The 15877-nt window shown below is 34.2% G+C and overlaps 1 protein-coding gene across 3 annotated transcripts in view; it reads left to right on the forward strand.

Annotated features, from left to right (window-relative positions):
- The window catches only part of ANO3 (anoctamin 3), a 474780-nt gene that overhangs the window by 353978 nt on the left and 104925 nt on the right, over nt 1-15877 (forward strand). For all 3 annotated transcript variants that reach the window (XM_010389365.2, XM_010389364.2, XM_010389366.2), the window contains 2 exons: nt 4348-4482; nt 10241-10337. In XM_010389365.2, the coding sequence (XP_010387667.2) occupies nt 4348-4482; nt 10241-10337 (232 nt within the window). The remainder of the gene's footprint in view (nt 1-4347; nt 4483-10240; nt 10338-15877) is intronic.

Raw genomic sequence — 15877 nt, forward strand, 5'->3', positions numbered from 1 at the left:
AATGCCTCCTGACTCAACTTAACCAGAAATAATTTAGAGTAAAACCTGACTAAAATGTCCAAATCGAAAAAAAAAAAAGAAAGAAAGAAAGCCAGAAAGTGTAGCTAAGAGCAAAGAAAAAAATGGCTAAGGCATGTTTCACATGCTTGTATATATTTATTGTTCAATAAAGATCTACTTTACTTCAGGATGCATATTCTAGTAAGTAACTGCCTTCAACTTGAATTAGTCTTGAAATATTGTTGTATTCATGGTTTATATCATTTATGTTGATGGAGGATAATTTGTTTTTTACTTTTGGAAATCATGAAATCTGTATTAACAAGGTCTTAAGTCTGTGGTTAACTATAAATATTTATAGAATGAAAGAAAAGGACCATTTATATTATTATATATGTTAATATTTTAAGCTGTTTATGAAGTATAAACATCAAGAATAAATCACAGCTGAATCAGTCAGTGCCCCCAGCATAAAACAGGTGAACACTGAAAGGGGTACTTGTAGAGAATTTAATAAAAGAACTATATACAGAAGCATAAGCCAGAGTCAAGGGAGACAGTGACAGATGAGGAAGCTCCCAGGGACTAGCACAGCTGGAAGTTGCTATCAAACCTAGATCTTGAAGGGACAGGGGGAGAAAGCATTTGGCAGAACCTGTCAAAATTTATACCAAAAATTTGACCTTAGGAAGAAAGCAGCCATGGCCAAACCATGGCCCAAGAAAGAGGAAACCAGGGTGATAAACCCCATCTCTTATATTGCCCTCTGATCTCCTGCTAGCACATTCAGTCGGTCAACAAGCCCATCGGGAAGCCAGAAGAAAATGGGAGGGAACAAAGCTTATAGAGTGCATAGCAGTAGACCCCCTAGTGCTATAATGAAAGGAAAAAAGTAGAATGTGGATCTGGAGATACAGAGGATAAACATCCACCACCAAATGCTTTTGATTTCAAACATTAAGTATTTGGGCATATTCAGAACCAAGATGTTTTATTTCTTAGTTTGATGACCACAAGAAATTCTCAGATTTTATTTTATGCAGATGGGAGAATTATTTTAGATATTATGAACCCAGTGAAATGTGCTGGTTCACAAAGCTATGTCTATTAGGAATTAAAATGAAGTTAGGATTTGCAAGCATGCATTCTAGTGTCAATAATTACATTTACTTAGCTTATTTCACTTAAGATAATGTCCTCCAGTCTTATCCATGTTGTTGCAAATGACAGGATCTTCTCCTTTTTAAGGTTAAGTAGTTTTTCGTTGTGCATATATACCATATTTTCTTTATAAGCCACTGAAATACAAATACTACATAATCTCATGTATGGGTAGAATCTAAAATAGTTGAACTCATAGAAGCAGAGAATAGAATAGTAGTTACCAAAGGGTGGGGTGGGGAGGAGGCAGAAATTGGGGAGAAGTTGGTCAAAGGATACAAAAATGAATTTAAATAGGAAGAATAAGTTCCAGAGATCTATTGTACAACATGGTGACTATACTTAATAATAATGTATTTTATGGTTGCAAATTGCTGAGTACATTTTAAATGTTCTTACTATATAATAAGAATAAATATGTGAGGTAATGCATATGTTAATTAGCTTCAGTCATTCAAAACTATATGCATATTTCAAAATATCATGCATGCAATAAATATATACAATTTTTGTTGACAAAAAATAAACAGAAAGTATAAGTTCTCATCTATAGAAGACATTACTCTTGCTTCTTCAGATAATTCTAGCAAGCAGCCTTTATTTTCGGTAAATAGGTTTATTCAGCCACTATTACCACTTCTTTGGTTGTTGACATAGGAGGATTTTTTTTTTCTTAAAAAAAATATATTTCTGTCTTTAATTGGCTAAAGGAAGAAGTGTGTGGTGTAATGCTCACCAAGAGAAAGTTTATAAAAGAGTATAGAGGGCATTTGAACATGTTTTTACTGCTTAGGAACTTAACTTGTGTTACTAAAATTTAGATGGTAATGAGGCAAACATGGATAGTAAACTATTTATGCATAGCATTTTCTACAAGACCCATTTTTCTACAACTAGCAGAAAGATTGTCTTAAGATTTGTGACTACTTATTTTGAGTAAGTTGTTCTTAAAACCACACACTTTTGAGGACATGCATCTCTTACTGTGTTGCTTCCTATCTGTAGTGAGAGAAAGAGGGTGTTCAAAGTTGAATTTCTTTATCTTTGGTTATGGATAATGGAGACCCATAGGCACAGCCTGTATTGTCTCATGTTGAATAAAGTAGTTCCTTAGTAGTGGATGGAAAGTCAGATACAGGCAATTCCTTTTTTATATAAATAACCATTTCTGGACATGTGTCCATGGTTTTTCCCACTTTAAAAATAAATTTAAATGTTTTATAGCTAAGTCCTATTTTAGTTGCAATCTGTTTTTCCATGAAAAATATTTGAAACTACAAAAAGCACATATTCAAAATCATCAGTTATAAAATTTGCATAGCAAAATTCTTATATGGCAATTTTAAAAAATATTTCACAATAGGCATTGGAGGCATTTGTATTTAAAAACAATGTCACTAAAGGAAACAATTCTAAAAGCATAGATTTCCACATTGTTTCATTTTATGATAGAAATTATTTCAGCAGCGAAATTATATCATTGAATGAAATATGACACAGGGCAGAAATATTAAAAAAAAAAACAGATAAAAAGAGAGCTGTGGTTGTGTGATGGGTAGTTACCCAACAGCAACCCCCACTTCCTCCCTCATCCTCCTTGCTCTGTTTGGAACACAGGAATCATAGAAGATTGTGAGTACCAGTGCTCTAAGGCAAGGACATTTTTCATTAGCCTTTTTTACATGGCACCAGCTCCTTCTTCTCCTGACACAGATCTGAAATCTACTTTTACTTAGGTGACTATACTTCACCAAATAATATTGTTGCTTCTCTTAATCTTCAACAATGTGTAATTTAAACTATCTATATCATACTGATATACGTGATGCTGTCTATACCCGCTGATTTGTCTGTGCAATCCTCTGTCATCAAAATTATAAAGGTCCTCTACTGTGTTAGTAACATGTGCTAAAAACTTTGCTCCACCCCACAGAGGAACACTTGTTCAAGCAAACAAATTTTTTTCAATACCTGTTAATATGTTTCCATCTCAAAGTAGAATATTATTATTGTATAAGAAGTAAATTTTCTATTGATCTGTGTTTCCTAAGAGAGAAAAATAAAATGAAAAAAACGGAGAAGTGATGCTTGATGGATGATTATTCCAGGTCTACACGCAGTAGAATATGCAAAAGATTTAATTGGCACAACACAGAGAATGAAGCAGAAAGAGAATAGTTTTCAGAAAGAGAAGCCTTGTTAAGGAAATATGACAAGAGAATTTTCTTCTTAGCAAGAATCATTGCTCGGTGCAATATTCCCAAACCAACTTTAAAGTGCCCAATCTTTGTTGCAGGAACAAAACTGTGTGTGTTAAGTAACCATCTTTAGAAGATGGAGACCAAACAGTGGTAAAGAAGTCAGGAAATTATCATTTTTAACCAGGCCTTTAATACCGACAGTGGGTTAGGTGAAGAAAGAGCAAGTGAGTAGTTATTAGAACTGCGTTATTTCTCTGCCATTTCAATTTAAATGATACTCATCAGCTAGAGGGGAATTAAATGCATTAACTCTCTTAGCGTCCTTCAGTACTTCCTGTGGTGGTTACTAGTGAAGCAACACACAGGTCTACCTTTCAGCAGCTTACAGTCGTATAGGGAGGAAAAGGAATGGAAGAATGACCGGTAATTGCCATACATTTTTGTAAGTTTAGGGACAGCATTAACCAGGGTAAGTCCTGCGTGCTATGGAAACTGCAGAGTTGAGCTTTGTTGAGGAAGATGTGACATAATGGTGCACCTTGTGTCTAGCCTAAGGGTGTCTGGTGAAGGGTGCAGATGGAGAGGGAAATCTAACCCGCTCTCAGCACCCACCTAGTGGGGAGACCTTTTCCCAATTTTCATGAAAGCTATATGGTTTAGAGCAGCTCTCTGATGTGAAAAATGAAAAGGGATGTTAGTAGGAAGATGGAGAAAAGCAAGGTTTATGAGCCATGTTAAGAATTATGGCATACACATAAAGACATGTGACAGAATTGCCCCTGTATTGAAAAGGTTTAAAAATAAACAATATTGCCATTATTGAATTAATTAACAAGCAGTAGTATTAGATACTGTAGATGGAGCTGAGGAGGAACCAAGTGTAGCCTCAAGTTTCCGTCTAAAATTCTGACTAGGTGTGGCATCAATAGTTGTAATATTGCTTATGTTGCCTTAACTCAGTCTAAGAATTTGCTTTCTCATGCAGGCTATACTTTGGTGAGAAGATTGGACTATACTTTGCTTGGCTGGGATGGTATACTGGAATGTTGATTCCTGCAGCAATTGTTGGTTTGTGTGTTTTCTTCTATGGATTATTTACAATGAATAAAAGTCAAGTAAGGTAGGCTATTAAGAGACCTATTAAAAATGTTTGGCCTGTCTTCTGAGTGGGCAAAAGTTTAACAATAATGCTTACTATAAAAAACAAATGGTTGATGATACTACAATTTATTTGCTATTTCTTTCTTGGCGTTTTTTTTTTTTTTTTTTTTTTGGTAGGAAGGGAACACTATTACAAAAGGTCATTTTAATACTTTTGTATGCAAACTATCTTGAGTAATTTCCAAGAATGTTTACGTAAAATTCCTCTTTCCAGTATATACCACATAATTCAAAAATGTGATAGTTTTGTGTGATTTACATTTGCATAGCATTTGTTAGTCTAGAAGGCCCTCTCGATATATTCATTCAAATCATTATAATAGCTATAATTTGTAATTTCAATTTATAATTTACAAAGCCCTTCAAAATACCTTGTTTCATTTGCTATAACCTTCACTACCACCCTTGGAGATGCATAGCTCTTTTTGCACATGAGGGAACCTAATAGACTTAAAGATGTCTAAACAAAACAATTATACCACATAAATTCTGCTCTAAGCAACCTCCTCTATTCTCCTGAGTACATGACAGATCATAACATATTTTCTACTTTATTATTACTCTCTGGAGGAACAAATATTTATAAATGTTATTTAGCATCCACTTAAGATATGGAGATTGTAGTGAAATCAGGTTTGACAAAAGTCAAACATATATCAAAATAGTGATGCTTCTGTTAAAGTTGAAGTGACTTGAGATTTGGAAATAGGAACCGTACATTATTATTCAGCAAGGACAAGAGTCACCCTAGCATTAAATAATCTTAACAGCATTTTCTATTTAATCAATCACAAGTATATTATCAACTTTAACTTTGTATGGTAAAATTCAAAATCTGAAAAATATCTCTCCCCTTTCTTTCAAAGCTCAACATGTTCTTCTCTTTTGATCCATCTTTTAACCATGGCCTTGCTACCAGATACTGAACATGACAGTTAATGTTAAGGTTATATTCTTCATGAGATCATAAAAATTAATTTCCCTGAATTTTCCTTAACAAATATAATATGTATATGTATGTATATGTACAGCAATTATGCTTAAAAATGAAACAGCTTTATTGTCCAAGAATTAAATCCTATTCAATAACCAAATTGCTTGATTTGATATCTCAAAGTCCTGTTGTTCTTCATGAATGCCAAAAGCTAAATAACATGAAAACAAAGAAACACCTACTGCTCAAACCCATTTCATCTAGTCATGGGTTAATTTCAGGGTTTTGCAAACTCATTACCATCCTGCAAGGTAGCATCTTCCTGAACAAACTTCTGCCCACTGGAAACATCCATCCTCCTTTTGGGCATTTCCCCATATTCTGTTGTATCAGTAACATCTGGGGCTCCGAAGAAAGGTTGTGGTTGAGAGTTACAATGAATTGGAAAAAAAAATAAACCATTTTAAAATAAGTTTTAAAATATGGAAAATGATTCTTCAAGTTGGTCCTGTGGAGAACATATTAACAAAATGTTAGCATATGATATAGACTTCCCAACTCCACCACTACAAAGCTGAAAATGAACAAAGAGGAATGAAGGGAATAGATTTGCTGTTTCTATTGATTTATATACCAATGGAGTAAATTAGGCTTTTTTTGTATGAGATAATTATTCTTTAACCTTTAGTACAAGGAGTGTTCTAAAAGGCATTAGCAAACTCTTTTCTTCAGTGCTGTATGGTATTATATTACTCCCACTTCTGTCACACTATAATTAAGATCCTGTCAGACTTTCTATTCTAAACCAAGATAAGCAGCACTGAATATCTTGACTGAAAATTTGGGGACTGAAATTTTCCATTCAAGGTGTCAGACATGGTTGAGTTGTAGGTGTTATCATGGTGGGTGGGGAAAGGAGAGCAAGCTTTTATTTTGTGTTGAGTTATGTTAGTATAATTTTATTAAGCTCTTTTTTGCTTGTTGCAGGGTAGAAAAATGTTCCAAAGCTGCAGATGTGGCTCTATTGATTATGTCTCTACCAGTTAGGTCCAACTAAATTAAGATCATGTTTCTTAATTGCCCTACACTTAATTATAGACGTGTATAACAATCAGGTTTTAGATGACTGTATATACATACGTGTATATATGTACATGTATACACTGGTCTTACATGGTGAAATATGGCCATATCTGTGCCTGGGAAAAGATACAGGAATTTGAAAATGAACAGGCACAGATACATGTGGCCTGGTTTTAAGGCCCTGGGTTTCAGGAACCAGAAAACAGACCTGAAGCCCCAACTGTCTGGTCTGTTCTTGCCTTTTCAGCATCAGAACTCACCAAGAAATGAATATGGTACTCAATATTGACCAGATTTTTCAAAGTCTTTGCTTCTTAGAGGATTTCCAAGCCCTCTCTTGACACTGTGCTTAGCAATAAGTTTCTTTCATTTATCAAGTGCCTGCAATGTGTAAAGTACATTGTAAATATTTTTAATCTAATATCCCAGTTAGATATCCCCATATAAGATGAATAAATTGATCCCCTAAAAAAAAGTGATTTGGTCAGGGACTATATCTAGTAAGTAGTCAACTAAGTTTCAAACCTATTTCTGATTTTTAAAATTGTCAATAGTATTGACAACTATATGATTATGATTAATATATAATTAATTACAGAAATAAATTAATACCATCAATTAATGTTTTATTAATTTATTTATATTTAATCATCAATTGATTATTAATAAGTGTTTATTGGTGATGAGAACACAGTGTGAGATCTAGCCTCTTAATACATTTTTAAGTGCACAAGACAGTATTATTGACCACAGGCACAATGTCGTACAGAAGTTCTCTGGAATTTACTCATCTTATATAACTGAAACTTTTTGTCCATTTTACCCTCCATTCCCTCCTTCCCCTAGCCAATGGCAACCACCATTTAATTCTATTTTTTATAAGTTTGACTATTTTATATGCCTCATGTAAGTTGAATTATTCAGTATTGGTTATTTTGTGACTGGCTTAATTCACTTAGCATAATTTCTTCTAGGTTTATCCATATTATCACATATGGCAGGATTTCCTTCTTTTCTAAGACCAAATAATATTCCATTATACATATATACCACATTTTCTTTCTTCATTCATCAGTTAATAAACATTTGGGTTGTTTCCATATCTTGGATATTTTTAATAATTCTGAAATAAATGTGGGAGTGCAGACAGCTCTTCCAGATCATGATTTCATTTCTTTTGGATATGTATCCAGAAGTGGGATTGCTGAATCATATGGTAGTTCTATTTTTGATTTTTTGAGAAACCTCCCTACTGTTTTTCATGGCAGTGGACCATTTTAGATTTCTACCAGCAGTGTGCAGGATTACAATTTCCCCACATTCTCACCAATACTTACTTTTTTTTTTTAAGGAATAGTAGCAATCCTAACAGGTGTGAGGTGATTTTTTTATTGTAGTTTTGATTTGCATTTCTCTGATGATTATGTATGATTTTAAAAGCAATGATTTATCCATAATGCCCTACTGGTTTTCCTTAAACCTAGTTTCACATTTTTCCCAAAAAAAGTGTACCATAAAGCAAATATTTTATCTTCCATTCTTTATCATGTTAGCTGGATTATAAGGAAGCATGAGGACCCTCAAGTGAGTGGGTCCAAACATCCACCCCAATATGGAAAATTTCTCACTACTTTTATCTTTAATTGGTAGTAATGATGATTTCTATGGAATCACACTTGATGTGTATATGTAGCAATAAATACAAAACAAAAGAAAACCACAATTTGAGTGGTTGTTTAGATTGTCAAGTACTGCAGAAGAAATTAAGAAACACTCATGATGGGAACTCTCCCTTCCTCTAGTGGTTAAGCAAAGTCAACGAAACTTGTGATACTCTTAAATATTTTAGACTAAAAAATGTCAAAAGTTGTGTGATGTTTTTTGTGTATCATATATCAAGTTGAGCTTTGAGTGACTTTCAGAAAATGAATGTAATGATTCTACAGTAAAAAGATTCTGAAATTCTAGACTTGGTGCTTCAATAAATCTGAGCTTTTGATTGACCCCATTTGGAAATTGAGAAAGATTATTTCATAAACACACTTCAATAGCTTTTTAGTATAAGATTCTAAAGCAGGACAAATTGTATCATTTGTGAAACAATGAATTATGTTAAAAAGCTCATTTCAATTATTTTTTTTCACGAAGTGTGTTAATAGTTCTTATTCCTACAAATTACTGGTATTGACACAAGAGGAGATATAATCTTCTCTTTCTTTTTGGTTTTTAATATGTATATTTTACCTGTTTTCTCCTACTTTCTGTAGACATCCTGATTAGTAGTAAGATGATGAGTGTGAAAGTAGAAGAGCTATAGTATATGTAAGACCCGTTTCATCATTGTGATCATTAATAAATTATTACTTGATAGAAAAGTTCCCTTAAACTGTGAAGCAAACTTTATCTCTCTTTTAGATATAGTTGATGGAGAACTGGATCTGCAATCAGAAAATCTAAGCTTGGGGTCCTTGAGGTATCTCTGGCTAGCTCTATAACCTTGAGCAAGTTCCTTAAATTGAACATTGTTTTTCTCTTTTTACTGGAGATAATTGCCGTTACCCGAGATTGGAGTGAAGACCGAACAATTTGACAAACATAAATTCATCTTGCTCACTGTAAAGCATTATGTCACTATGTGATATTATTACTTACTATGGATCCCCACTTTGGCTTGAGATTATATACCTCCCATACTTGAAATACACATTGAAATGCATACGCTTTCTCTTTTTTTGGTTCAAGTACGAATGTGTAAAAACAGGAAATCTTGCTGTAAACATTGCTAATTAAACTTGTATTAAGGGTTGAATCCAGACACATTTTCTAAAGCCTTTAAATTTCTCTCAACATTTCTAGAGAAGAATTAAAGACAGTTAATTCAGGGGATACTAAATGGGAAAGGGCCATGTATGAGAGGAAAGGGCATAAAGCGTCCTGCAAATAAGTTGCTGAGAACTGTGAGTCTTTGAGGCTTTTCGGAAATGGTTACTGATGTGTTAGTGCTGTCACAAAGTCATGTAAAATGTATGCTGAGATTGTTTTAAAGGCAGTGGACATAAAACTGAAGAGATGTGTCATAAAGTTACATTCTAATAGAGAACATATTTATATAAATATAAACTATGGCATGTCATTGTGACAGTGTATGTCAAGGCGCTGCAAAAGACCCCAATAAACAAACATAAAAAAGCAATTATTTTAATCTCCGATGAACATTCTGCACCAACAATACGTACTGCATTGGGTGTTATAAATTGTATAATCACCAGACTTGAGAAATCCAAGTAGGTTTGATTCCAGCTCAGCCACTTCCAAGCCTGTGAGTTTGGCTAAAACTCCATTGGTAAATACCTCACAAGATTATCCTGAGTGCCATGAAATCATGTATAAAAGTGTCATTGTAGACAGAGTTTCACCAGATATCACACAAGTGTAAAATATGGCCTGTTATCATTATAATTATCTTGACAACATTTTCTAAAATTAAAGAAGCAAATCAAAACTTTCACATCACAAATATTCTGAAGTGTTTGAGTTGGAGTCACACCACAGTGCCCGCCACTCCCCACTATTCCCATTTCTTCTCCTTTTCCTCTCTGCCTTGCTGCTTCCAACAAGATTTGCTGCAGGGGCTAAGTGAATTTCTAGTCACAGTTTCATGCTATGTTTTTGTGGGGTTTTTTTCTTTTTTTTTCTCAAGCCAAGAAATTTGTAAAGCCACTGAAGTCTTTATGTGCCCTCTCTGTGACAAGAACTGCTCCCTGCAGAGACTCAACGACAGCTGTATCTATGCCAAGGTGAGTGTGGACCCTCGCATTCGCCTCCCTGAGCGGTACTGAGAAGCAGGCAGTAAGAAGTCCTCCAGTCAACAGCTTTTTACCAAAGTTAATTGTTCTCAAGAGTTTCAACCATCATAAGTGCCATTGACAACTGAATAAAATGTCAGTCTATTGTAATTACAAAGCAAGTATACTTTTATTTGAACATTTTTGTCTCCCTTTGTTTTTATAACTGATTTTTGCCACTGTAGATAAACATAAACTTCCACGTGTAATTATATCTAGATTCCTTTTAGGAAACAGTTACTTCTATTGCTCTTTACTAAATTTGTATGGTACATGAAAACTTATGAAGTTAAAATACTTGTATTGTTACAGAGAAAATGAAATAACATTCCAAAAGTCCCCAAATTGCTGCCTATTAGAATTACCTGAAGGGCTTTTAAAACTCCTGAAGCTCAGGTCAACCCCAGAGCAATTAAATCAGAACCTTTGGGATTGGAACATAGATATCGGTATATTTCAGATTTTCCTGGGTGATTTCAGTGTTCCTCCAAGTTTAAGAAACACTGAATTCTACATTATTATTTTTGTTTGTAAAACAGTTTTATAGAAGTATAATTAACATGTAATGAAATATACCTCTTTAAAGTATATGAATTGATACATTTTGTTATATGTGTGCACCTTTGAAACCATTAGCATAACCAAGATAATGAACATATCATCTCCAACATTTTCTTCACTCCCTTTTAATCTCTGCCTCCCTGACCTTCCCCTGTGCTCTAGCAGCCGACTGCTTTGTATCATTATAGATACATTTGTATTTTCTAGATTCTTGTCTGAATTGAATCATGTATTTATGTATTTTCTTCTGACTTCTTTCACACAACATATTTATTGAGATTCATTCATAATGTAGCATTTATCAATAGATCATTTTTATTGCTGAACATTATTCCATAATATCTATCCCATTTATTTCTTTACCTATTATCAAAATTTTTGATTGTTTCAAATTGTTACCTATTTTAAACAAGTTTTCTATTAACATTCATCTACAAGCCCTTGTATGGACAAATGCTATCATTTCTCTTGGGTAAATACCTAGGAGTAGACTGGTTAGATCACTTGGTAGGTATATGGTTGGCCTATGAAAACCCTGCTAAGCAAAACCTTTCCTATGTGTTTATACCTTTTACATACCCACCCATGGTATATGAGAATTCCAGTTTTCTGTGTAGTCACCGAGCCTCAGTGTGGTCAATCTTTATGAATTTTAACAATTCTAAGCTCTTTCTGTGTATGCTACCCAAGTCACTGTGCATAATGAGGGTTCCCAGTGGCTGACAGGAACAGGCACTATTCCTGACTCCAGTCTCTCAAATGGCACTTTCCTTAACAGATGGTTTCCTTGCATACACGCTCACTGGGTACTGCCTAGGTTGTTCTTCTCTACACCCTGAGAACTCTTTAAGGCAGTAATCTGAGTAGTAATAAAGTGAACGTTGTTTGTTTTCTGTCTCTCATTGTCCTTTGTTGCCTGATGTCTACCATCTTGTAATCTGTTGTTTTACACATTTTGTGCATTTTGGGGGTGTTTCCAGCATAGGGATAAAATTAATCCCTCTTACTCCATCATTTCCAGAAGTGGAGATCTGCATACAATTAATTTTGGCAAGGCTGGGTACAAAATCCAAAGCCACTCAATGTCCTTACTACAAGAATATAACTTAGTAAAGTTAAAGTCTGTTTTGTTTATACTTTAATTTCAGAATAAATGTTTAGTTTTTCATTCTTTTAAATGTTCCATAAAGATGATAGGGACTTAGAAACATGGTTATCTTGTTTGGAGGCAGCATTTTCTCATCACTTTTTGCTAGAACCAAGTGTGTTAAGAGTTATTAGATGTATATACATATGTCTCTCTCCTAGCCTATGTATTTTAGAAATATAACAGCCTAGAAATGCCAAAAATATCCAGATACTTCTTCTGTCACTTGGACATGTCTAATAACACACACTGGCATTATTTTAACACTGAAGACAAGAAATATCCACATATGGCAGAGTGATAAAGTGAGGAAGCCGTCCAAGGAAACACTACATCTAGGGTGCTTTTGTCATCGTGCAGTAAATACATCTCTTCTTTTCTCAACAGAGAAAGGTACATTTAAGGACAGGGATGACTCACAAAGAATTCCCTTAATAACTTGTATAAGGAAGGTGGAAAAGTTAGCTTGCAAAGGAGAATATTGCCTCATGGAAGAATGTAAGAAATACAACCCACTAGGATGAAATGTCTTTTATTTGTTCCTCTAAGATAAAATGTAGCTACTTGTTTTATACCTTAAAAATAAGAGTTCCTCTTCCCTTACTGGATGGAAATCAACAATCTATTTTACTGTAAATTTTCATATTTAAATATCTCATAATTTTTCGATGGGTAGAATCAGATATAAGGGAGCAGATTTTTGCCAAAGGTACAAGCCAACAAATCTAGGATCATCTAGAAGCAAAATCACCCGGACACGTGATCTACGGAGTTCTCAATTCAGTTCCTTACAGAATCCATTACTGCTTGTGACAAATAAAAGGAAATCAAATTTTCCATATTATATTGAAAAGGACATGTGTACATGTAATTATTCCCCTTTATAATTTCAGTGATATGTCTGCATGAAAATAACTGGTCCTATCATCTGATAAACATTAATATTTAAGTACATTAATGTTTCCTGTCATGACTACTTTTATTTTAGTACTTAAAAGAATTGGAATTAGGATATTTTTGCAATTAAGTAATTTTGTGATATTTGCACTGACACTACGTTGTCAAACCCTATGATGCTAGGAATTCTTATCTAAGGTGAAATAATTAGCTAGAAGGTCCTAAGCTGTTTTTCATATAATTAAAAAATGACCCAACCCCTTGAAGTTAAGTCTTATTCATAGTAATTTTTTAAAGAAAAACTTGTTTAACAAACATTTACTCAATACCCAGTATGAACCTCAGGCTGTATACTGATTTGAGGTTACAACAGAAGCAGAAGAGAAGCTGTTCTTTTAAAGAAACTTCATTGAAAAGAAAAAGAGTGTGTACAAGACTGTACATCCGATTATCTAGAACATTTGTGATAAAGCAGGTTTCTGGACCCCACTTCCTGAAATTGAGAATCAGCTAGTCAAGGGTGAGGCCTGAAACTCTCTAGGTTAACAAGCTCCTCAGGTGACTCTAATTTCTAGGACCAAATTTTTAAAAGATAGGTGGAGAATAGTCTTATCAATACCTATTTTTTATGTAGCTTCTGCTCAGGTCCAGCAAATGAAATGGTTATTCAGGTTTCACCCTGCCCAAGAGTTAAGGAATGAGGAAGTGAAAGGCTGTGACCTCCAGCTTCAATTCTGACTCCCTGCCCTCCAAGTCTCCAGTAATAGCTCTGCGTACATGGTTGAATCTACCAAGGAGTCACCTTGTTCTTATCCTGGAGGGACTTTAGTGGGATATAAGTGGCATTTTTCAGAGCCTTATGTTTTTCTGAACCTATAAAGCAATTTTAGAGCAAGACCCAGTGGGTATAATGCAGAAAACATAGACTTTCAGCTTCCAACCTAATAAGAAAGCTATCTCTTTAACAGTACCCACATTTTTTGATTTGTAGCCACACTCAGCTCTTCAAGAGAAATCAGGTGTCAAAGAAATTGGACAATGTGTACTTAAATCAAGCTTTGAAGCTAAGTTTGTGACCTTTTTTATATGTTATGCCTAGTCACATTAGCAGTGTTGAACATAATGCTTGCCATGGGCCCTCCATTCACAAAGGCAAGCTGTTTTTCTAATAGAATAATTTCATGTATTACATATGTGATTATATATGGAGGACAAGATTCTTTTTGCTTTTAGAAAAATCTTCCATGGTGCTTATGGAATTTTCTCAATATTTTATTTGGAGTTTCTTCAATATAATAAGTGTTCTTATCCTATTAGACAGAACGCTACTTATCGCTTAATTCTCCTGTCAATCACCTGTGATCTAAACTTGAGCCATTTCACAGTAAGCTTGACTCTTCATTCGCTCTTTTTCCCATTTTCATTCAGCAGCTCATATGTCAGCACCCTAAATAAAGCCCTTAACACCTCAAGCTATAACCACCGACTTCGAGCTGTTCTTGTTGTCTCTATGATCTCTCATATCATAATACATCCCATGTGTAATAGCTTGGTAAATCTAACACATGATTAAACACTGTTGTACTCTTCCTTAGAGCAAGTTCTGAAGTCTTCTCTAATGCTCCTTCTAGCTTTATCTCTCATTAGATGTATGTAATCACACATTACAAGAATATTACATGTACTCCAACTTCATCTCATGAAGGTGTTTCTAAACTGTTAATGTTTAAATTTATTAACTTAAAATGCCTGAAAGATTTGTTAGCAAACCAAGTAAGAAAAAAAATGAGAAGCACTTTAAAGGAAAATACTACGCAGACCATGACAAGTTCATGCAACGCAGTTGTTACTAAGGATGGTTTTTTTATTTGCCACTTTTCTAAAAGCATGGCTATTTCTAGAGCAGTGGAGAGCCATTATTTCTTGGTGACCTTTAAATCCCCACAGTCTGTTCTAACACTCTTAAGAGACTGTTTCCTGTATGATGTTGGTTTACAAAGGAAAACAGACAGCTGTTCAGCGGTTCAGCAGCCGCAGGTGTCTCTGTGGGACGTCTTAGAAAAAAAAATTCTTGATTCCCTGCTGGGTGTAATTTTATGAGCTCTGTGGGAGAATTTCTTTATGATCCTTTTCTCTCCTGATATAAATGTACACTGATGATTGTTTTGAAAACCAATTTTTCTATTATTTTTTAGAAATACCATGCCTTAACCAACAATGAATTTTAGAGCCATATGGGACATTTTGCACCTATCCACCAACCTTCAAAGGGAGCACTTCTTTTCTATGATGATATTATCAATAATGCCACATTATAGAAAAATGCGTTTTATGATGACTTGCTTTACGTATATTTTGCAGTGTGTTCCAGATGTTACAACTGAAATATGCATTACTGTTATTTTAATGCTCTCATTGAGCACCCTCTGGATGTCAGATTGAGCAAGGACACCATTGCTTTCCAACTTTTCTTATAATACTGTACTTTAACCCATGATTGTCCTCACCCTCCTGTGAGGACAATGCCCCTATTTTCTCTATAGTTTCTATGGATTTTTTGTGCTGGCCAAACATTTTTTGCCTTCACTGTGTTAGTTTAATTTCTCTCACTAAGTTACATATATACTGAGGGCATTATGCAAATGCAAACAAGCAAAGGTAAATTAATTTATATTTTATTAAAATCAAACAATACTTACAAGCCTTAAAATTTGATTCAATAACATTATAAAACTATGCATCTTTCTTTATGAAGTTTCAGTTATCTGATTAAAAAACACTTTGTTTCATGAGTGTCCAGTGATTTATGAAACTTTTGAAACAAATTAAGATGGGATATATTACATCTTATAGCCATTATTGGACCCATCCTACATTTTGAAAGACT

Source organism: Rhinopithecus roxellana, chromosome 15 (genome assembly GCF_007565055.1).
Source record: "Rhinopithecus roxellana isolate Shanxi Qingling chromosome 15, ASM756505v1, whole genome shotgun sequence".
Lineage (NCBI taxonomy): Eukaryota > Metazoa > Chordata > Mammalia > Primates > Cercopithecidae > Rhinopithecus > Rhinopithecus roxellana.